The 8,566-nt window shown below is 35.3% G+C and overlaps 1 protein-coding gene across 1 annotated transcript; it reads right to left on the bottom strand.

The window, feature by feature from the left end:
- Positions 1–2,765: 2,765 nt before the first annotated feature.
- LOC111370229 (G-type lectin S-receptor-like serine/threonine-protein kinase At4g27290) lies at positions 2,766–8,120 on the bottom strand. Its single transcript, XM_022991914.1, has 7 exons — positions 6,842–8,120; positions 6,583–6,714; positions 6,362–6,496; positions 3,581–3,784; positions 3,162–3,521; positions 2,949–3,062; positions 2,766–2,827 (listed from the first exon to the last, which is right to left on the bottom strand). Exons 1-7 carry the CDS (start codon positions 8,118–8,120, stop codon positions 2,766–2,768), a joined length of 2,286 nt encoding a protein of 761 aa, XP_022847682.1.
- Positions 8,121–8,566: the final 446 nt, after the last annotated feature.

Raw genomic sequence — 8,566 nt, 5'->3', positions numbered from 1 at the left:
GTCTTAATAACATCCCAATTCTCGATGATTTCTGGATTGAATATTTGCATTGGAGTAGTAATCCAATTGATTTGGATGACATAGATGAAGTAGGACTTGATGCAATCGATACAAGAGGTAAGCGAAAATTCAAACTAACTCAGAAATGTTGTAAACATTTCAAATTGGTTTCCATAGATCTTCTAGTAGACGGACATAGGAATCCAAAATAATATGTAAGTATTGCCGGATAAAATTGGCATGATAAAAGGAATCGAAACTAACCACCTCAACATGCATTACAAGAAATATTCGGCCAAATATAGAGTTATAGGTCAAACACAAATATACTTTCATTTCGGTACTCCTTGTAGTACTAGTTCTACTACACTCAGCACATGGATATTGGAATGGTCAAGTCCATAATTAGTGCTGAGTTGCTGCTAAGTATAGTGGACAACAAATATTTCAAGAATTCGTGCAATATTATCTTCAACCAACGTCCATTCCAGAAAGTAGAAACGATTTTTTTGTTTTGATTGCATTATTATTTTATAAGAATCGAAAAAAAAATGTCAATACTTGATTTATAAAAATATGGTGGTGTTATATCTTTGACATCTGATTTATGAGAAGGTATTAATAAAAAAAATGTTCCATTGGTGCAACTGTTCACCATATAGATCCACCATAGGTAATGCATAAAAAAATAATTGCATTTAGAATAATTGAGTTTCTTCGTAATGTTAATAATATATTTAATTAAGTATCCTCACAAGGACAAGGGGGGAGCCAAGCTCTACCCACGAGCACGAGCTTGTGCTTTGACAAACCTGAGCTCGTGAGCTCAAGGGCCGAGCCGCGTCATTGATACTCCGAATGTGACATTTGTAAAAGAAAAAGTTGTTTGAAGGACGGTCAAAAATTTGGATATGCAAAATTTTTTGTTGTTTAAAACAAAAAAAAATCAAGCTAATTTATCAGCAAAAAAGATATCAAATATCACTTCGTCAGAAAATATGAAGTAAATAAAGAGATAAATCAATTAGCAGCTATTTTCATGAAGACACTACCACAAGTAAAGTTTAAATTGCTGGGAGACATGCTCACCGGGGCATAGCCGAGTGGTGCAAAGGAAAGGAGTGAGGTTATCTCATGTTTTGCTGGCAGTCGCGGTGTGGGGTTCGATTCCTGAAACATGAAATTGGACTCCTTGTAGGCGCAGTGTACAGACAGCTCTTGTTCTTTGATCTGTTGGAGTACATCCCACGATTTATCTCCCTCACAAAGCTTTAGGGGCGGGGCGATAGGCGCCCTCAAGGTTATGATTCAACCCATTTTTTTTTTTTTTTTTAAATTGCTGGGAGAGATAATTGAAGTTACTGAAATTAGCATCAAGGACGAGGGATAAAACAATGATGCTCTTTCTAGAATATAATCTTCCTAAAATATAATAGGGAAACATGTAAAATGTGTAGCTATTATTTTTTTCACATGAAGAATAATCAAGAATGATGAAATTGGATCACAATTTCCACCGACATCTGAAGCTATAAATAGGTCATAGGATTAAAAAATGGAACTGTAAGAAAAAACCTCTTGTTGTACAAACCAAAGTAGGCATCCACTTCCCCTTGTACTTATATCCAAGCTAGAATAAGCCGTACAAGAGCAATTTCTAAGGCAGCAAAGGATTCTGCTTCCATACGTCGCCGATGTACTCTAGGTTCTAGAATAACGAATGACTCTGGTAATGGTTTTCCAATGTGAACAAGGATAGGAACCTTTCCATGGACAGGATTCAGTTCTGAAAGTAGACGGCTCTGGTTAAAGATATCTTCTTCAATATATTCATATTCAATGCCCTGCAGTTTTAGAGCCCACCTGACCGGCTGACCCGATGAACAAATGGACTAACCCAGAACCTTACAAGTTTTACAGCACTATCCTTGTCATTTTCCATTGTGGCTAGGGTTTTCTAAATCTCTCTCTGTGACTTTCTATAATGTTTTTATTCCTACAAAATGGATACTATAAATAAATATAGAGTTGTTTAAATGAATTTGGACTTGTCTTCAATTTCTTTGTTATTCAACAAAGCCGGGCCAGTCATTTTCAAGAATCTTATGCTGCCCACTAATGAAATGTTGGACTGTTTCCAGCCTTAAACATCTTTGCCTTAATCGTATTCATCTTTGATGTTAACTAGGTCTTGAAACCAAAGTAGACATCCACTTCCCCCTGTACTTATATCCAAGCTAGAATAAGCCGTACAAGAGCAATTTCTAAGGCAGCAAAGGATTCTGCTTCCATACGTCGCCGATGTACTCTAGGTTCTAGAATAACGAATGACTCTGGTAATGGTTTTCCAATGTGAACAAGGATAGGAACCTTTCCATGGACAGGATTCAGTTCTGAAAGTAGACGGCTCTGGTTAAAGATATCTTCTTCAATATATTCATATTCAATGCCCTGCAGTTTTAGAGCCCACCTGACCGGCTGACCCGATGAACAAATGGACTAACCCAGAACCTTACAAGTTTTACAGCACTATCCTTGTCATTTTCCATTGTGGCTAGGGTTTTCTAAATCTCTCTCTGTGACTTTCTATAATGTTTTTATTCCTACAAAATGGATACTATAAATAAATATAGAGTTGTTTAAATGAATTTGGACTTGTCTTCAATTTCTTTGTTATTCAACAAAGCCGGGCCAGTCATTTTCAAGAATCTTATGCTGCCCACTAATGAAATGTTGGACTGTTTCCAGCCTTAAACATCTTTGCCTTAATCGTATTCATCTTTGATGTTAACTAGGTCTTGAAACCAAAGTAGACATCCACTTCCCCCTGTACTTATATCCAAGCTAGAATAAGCCGTACAAGAGCAATTTCTAAGGCATGCTACCTTGCACCCAGTCAGTGTCATACTTTCGTTAAACCAAGAATATTGTGTGTGGCAATTTAATACCAGAATTCTTGAAAAATACGTCTCCATTTTGGCAATTCAAGGGCGTTCTGCCATCAAACCCATTTGACAAATCTGCATTTTGCCATCTTTCTGGATCTTTAGGCTGAAATCTATCTAAACATCCACAAACTGGAGAATTCGCATATTGCAACTACCCAATGCACCACACAATCCATAACTATCGCAATTACATGTTTGAGTAGTAATATAAACCTCCCACTCGTGTTCGATTAATCCATGTAATGCGCTGTCTTACACCACTTTCACTCAAGGTAAATCTTGAAATTATTGATCTGTTGAGGAGTTCAAAAGAAAAGTACGCCTCGTTTTTGTTTAGAACTAATCCATATATGTAAATAGGATTATACTTCATGTTAGGCTTCCCACTATAGCAGAGTTCATTCCAAGGTCCACTTTTAAACAGCACCAGCAAACCTTTTTTCAAGACATGTTGTGGATAACCAGTAGGATCAAAGTGATAAGTAAAATCTCCCAAAGATGGATCATCATTACTCTTCCATGATGATAGATACGCTTCTTGACCAGTTCTAAAGTTCCAACCGAACTTCGTTCCTGAGAAAATTGTATCAGTCGGATAATTAAAACTCTCCCGAAGACACATTGTGGATAACCAATAGGATCAAAGTGATAAGTAAAATCTCCCGAAGATGGATCATCATTACTCTTCCATGATGATAGATGCACTTCTTGACCAGTTCCAAAGTTCCAACCGAACTTTGTTCCTGAGAAAATTGTATCAGCCGGATAATTAAAATTCTCCCATAGGAAATTCTTAGTGTCATCATCATCATTTGTATCTTTCACGACAAGGTTTCCTGAGTCCAGCAATTTTACGACCGGAGTTTTCACAGGTCATGATGTGTTAGAAGATGATATGATAATGCCATTAGTGTCGTTTTGAAGAACTAGAGGTCCTGGCTTGACAACCTTCAAGACTCCTGATGTATTTGTAAGTGGAACTTTTCTGTTGGCAACCCATACTACAGTAATAACTGCAATCGTCTTGTACCACATGCCCACATATCGATTCGTGGAAGATTTTTATGCGCAAATTTTGTGGGATGTCATCGGTGACTGTTAAATAATAATAATAATAATAATAATAAATCTGTCGCATATGACTAAAAAAGAATCAACAAAAGGATTTTCTAGCTTTTCTTGCTCCACAAATGAGCTTAACTAATGAGTATTTTCCAAGAATGACGAGAGCTGAAATGGCGAAAGCAACATGGGTAAATTGAAGGAGGAGTTCTTCGACAATAACAAAGTACGCACTTACAAGCTTCAAACTTTAAGAAGGAATTATGAAAATCTAAAAATGGAAGATTTGGAGACTATAAAAGATTATTGTTCAAGAGTATTTGAAATTGTATCAACTAAAAGCTTATGTAGATGACATTTTTGAAAATGAAGTTCCTGGAAAAAATTTAATTACTTATATAGAAAAGTATGATCCACCATTGCAATTGTGGAAGAGTTTAAAAATATAGATAAATTAACAGCTGCTGAATTAATGTATTCACTATAAGCTCATGAAAAAAAATTAGAAAGACGCTATAAAATTGACACGGATAATGCTTTTCAATCTAAAGTTAATATGTGATCTCAGAAATTAAAAGAATGTGAGAGAAAATTTAAAGAAAATTATAAAAACGAAGAAACTCAAGGAAGACAAATTGATAATATAACAGCAATTATTTTCCATGTGGCATAGGGGTGGTAATTGGTCTAGCCAAGCATTTGATTGAGCGACAAGTGGATCGAGCCCATGAGCCACGACTGGGGTCCTCAATGGTCACTTTGACTATATATAATTTTTAAAAAATTCTATAAATCTGTCATCTACATTTTACAGTCTAAATATCTCATTCTCAATTCAATTCAACATTACTCATACAAACATAAGTTACACAATTGTATATTTTTAATTTCATATTTTTTTCACTTCGTTCTCAATTCAGTTCTTCATCTATTATTTTCTATTTATACCTTCCAATTTCTTTTTATAAGTGGATGACAATGGCTATGTTGAGGTTATGTTTGGTGGTGGTAACTCACCATTGACACCACAATTCATGTCTCCTATGTTCGATAATAATTTTATCGATCTTAATAACGTCCCAATTTCGATGGTTTGGGGGTTGAAGATTTGCATGGGAGTAGTAGACCAGTTGATTTGGATAACACTGATGAAGAAAAACTCAAAGTAGTTGATATGAGACGTAAGGAATTTTTAAACAAACTACTTCAAATTGGTTTTGACGAGTCGTCTAGTAGACGAAATCAAGAATCCAAAGCAGTATATAAGTACTGTCAGACGAAATTGGCATGGCTAGTGGAATCAGAACTACCCACCTCAATCGGCATTATAAGAAATGTTCAGTCAAACATGGATTTATTGGTCAAACACAAACACAACTTCATTTTGGTACTCCTAGTACCCTCAACACATGGATCTATTCAAGAGAAAAAAGCCGTGAAACAATGGTCAAGTTCGTAGTCGGTGTTGAGTTGTCGATAAACATAGTGGACAATAAACATTTCATGAAATTCGCATAGGATCATCTACAACCAAGGTACGTTCCAATAAGTAGAAATAATATTTGTTCTAATTGCATTGATTATTTCACAAGAAAAAAATGCTAATACATGATTTACTAAAATATGACGATGCTATCTCTTTCACATCATACTTATGAGAAGGTATTAATAAAAAATATTATATAATTGTGTCTACTCACTATATAGGCCCACCATGGATGCATAAAACAATAATTGCATTTAGAATAATTGAGTCTCCTCATGAGCTTGGCTCGACCTCGGAGCAGCTTGAATGAGCCTGAGCTAGGCTCATCTTGTGAACATAAAGGCCAATTGCCACTCCTAATGTGACATTTGTAAAAGAAAAAGTTATATGACGGACTTTTGATTCAAAGAAAAAATTTGTCGAGTATTTGAAAACGAAGAAAAATTTTGTCGCTTAAAATAAAATCATCAAACTAATTTATCAGGAGAAAAGGATATCAAGTTTCACTTCATGAGAAAACATGATGCAAATAAAGAGATAAAACTCAAACAATACAAAATGGCAATCCACTATCTTTCCTAATAAATTATTATTTTCTCCTCCAACTTATCCTTACAGTTGAAATTATTCCTCACTATTTCTATCTTTACAAATCATCTTCCACTCACTTTAAAAGACTTCGTTTTACATAAAAAGAAGAGTAAATTTCCATATGATTATGCAAACAAGTTATTTAATGCTGTTCATCGATTGAACATCCATAAATTTGGGACAAAAAATAAATATCTGAGAGCATAGATCCCTAGAAAGACAATAAATGAAAAATGAAAAAAAATTATTACCTTGTAAACAGGTCCAAACCCACCCTCTCCAAGCTTGTTATCAATTGAAAAATTATCTGTAGCTTTAGTTAATGTATGTAGATCAAACAGTGGTAGCTGTATGTCTTTGTTGTGAATTTCATCATTTTTACGGTTCATAAAGTTGTCTACTAGCCTGCCTGAAACAAAAGCGTTGAATTGGAAGTAAAAGAAGGAGCTTTGTTTCTCCGGTTGTCTTCAGTGGAAAATGGTAGATTTTTCTTACCTCCTTTTCTCAGCATGTGGTTTCTTTTCGTCCTTTTCCAAAGAAACAGCATCAGACAAAGCCCAATCAGAACCATTCCTATTGACAATGACAAACTTACTTCAAGAACTTCTCTTTTCCTATCTTTTAACTCTGCAAAATTTTATATGCAAATAAAAAATGGATTAATTTTCATTGATGTTAAAACCTTGAAAATGAGAAGAATACAAATCAATTGAATAGGAAAAGAAGAGTAAATTTTATTTTTATAAATTCTAACCTAATTCTGAAGAAGCCATCCTGATGTAAATATCTTGGCCTTCCTCATCTAGTTCTTTGATGTTTACTAGGTCTCCAAACCAAAGTAGGCATCCACTTCCCCCTGTGCTTATATCCAAGCTAGAATAAGCCGTACAAGCGCAATTTCTAAGGCATGCTACCTTGCATTCGTTCAGTGTCATACTCTTGTTAAACCGGGAATATTGTGTGTCGGGCAATTTAATATCAGAATACTTGAAAAATACGTCTCCCTTTTGGCAATTCAAGGGAGTTCTGCGACCACACCCTTTCGACCAATCTGCATTCTCCCATCCTTCTGGATCTTTAGGCTGAAATCTATCTAAACATCCACAAACCGGAGAATTCGCAATATTGCAACTACCAAATGCACCACACAATCCGTAAATGTCACAATTATCTGTTGGAGCTGTGATGTAAACTGTCCACTCTTGTGTTCGATTAATCCATGTCATGCGCTGTCCTACACCACATTCGCTCAAGGTAAATCTTGAAATAATTGAACTGTTTAGGAGCTCAAAAGAAAAGTACGCCTCATTTTTGTTTAGAATTACTCCGTATTTGTAAATAGGATTATACCTCAAGTTTGGAGCCCCGCTATAGCGTAGTCCATTCCAAGGTCCACTTTTAAACTGCACCACTGAACCTTTTTTCAAGACATGTTGTGGATAACCAGTAGGATCAAAGTGATAATTAAAATCTCCCGAAGATGGATCATCGTCACTCTTCCATGATGATAGATACACTTCTTGACCAGTTTTAAAGTTCCAACCGAACTTCATTCCTGAGAAAATTGTATCAGTCGGATAATTAAAACTCTCCCAGAGGAAATTCTCGGGGTCATCATCATTTGCATCTTTCACGACAAGGTTGCCTGAGTCCAGCAATTTTGCCACCGGAGTTTTCACAGGCTGTGATGTGTTAGAAGACCATATGATAACGCCATTATTGTCATTTTGAAGAACTATAAGTCCTGGCTCGATAACCTTCAAGACTCCTGATGTATTTGTAAGTGGAACTTCTCTGTTGGCAACCCATACTACAGTCATAACTGTTATTTTCTTGTACCACATGCCCACATATCGATTCGTTGAACTTTTAGGGCTAAAAAATCCCAATTCAAAGGTTCCATCAGATGAAACAATGGTCTCACCATCTTTAAGGATCTGTGTAGTATCTATAGTATCCATTGTATTGGAAATCTTGTGGACAGACATTAAGAAGGTTAAGACAAAAAGTAAGGGGAAATCTGTGTTCGACATGGTTCTATTTCTGACAGTATCTCCGTCTGTTCTTCTTGTTTAACAGAATTGATATATGTACACATGGATTAATGATCATGAGTATTAAAAATAATATTTCCATTACAGACAGGCAGAATATAATATTCTTCAAAATTCTATGCATGCTTCGACCTTTTTCCACTTTTCCCTTATCCATTCCCGTTGACATTGACCTGGGATAAGCGGGTCTTTCTATTTATGCTTGCAGTTAATAATTGTTAGTTTAGCTTAAATAGAAAAATGTCAACAATAATTTTTAAAATGTCAACTATAATTTTTTTTTTTTTTTGAAAACTATATCAACTGTAATTATGTATAGGCGAACTTGCGAAAATTTAATGAGGAAAATTAGGCCCAATCTTGAGATTGTATGAAAATTAGAAAAATTCTTTTCTTTTTAAAACTAATTTCAACCGCAAGTCAAT

This window comes from Olea europaea, chromosome 21 (assembly GCF_002742605.1).
Source record: "Olea europaea var. sylvestris chromosome 21, O_europaea_v1, whole genome shotgun sequence".
NCBI lineage: Eukaryota > Viridiplantae > Streptophyta > Magnoliopsida > Lamiales > Oleaceae > Olea > Olea europaea.
Note: the sequence above shows the minus strand (reverse complement) of the source record. Positions and strands in the feature narration are given on the sequence as shown.

What these genes read in the sequence shown, in the direction of transcription:
- LOC111370229 (XM_022991914.1), bottom strand. Translation starts at nt 8,120, where the DNA reads ATGTCGAACACAGATTTCCCCTTACTTTTTGTCTTAACCTTCTTAATG. An exon ending in CCACATGCTGAGAAAAGGAG is followed by an intron (nt 6,497 to 6,582) that starts GTAAGAAAAATC and finishes CTTTTGTTTCAG; the next exon opens with GCAGGCTAGTAGACAACTTT. An exon ending in CGTATTTTTCAAGAATTCTG is followed by an intron (nt 2,828 to 2,948) that starts GTATTAAATTGC and finishes ATATAAGTACAG; the next exon opens with GGGGAAGTGGATGTCTACTT.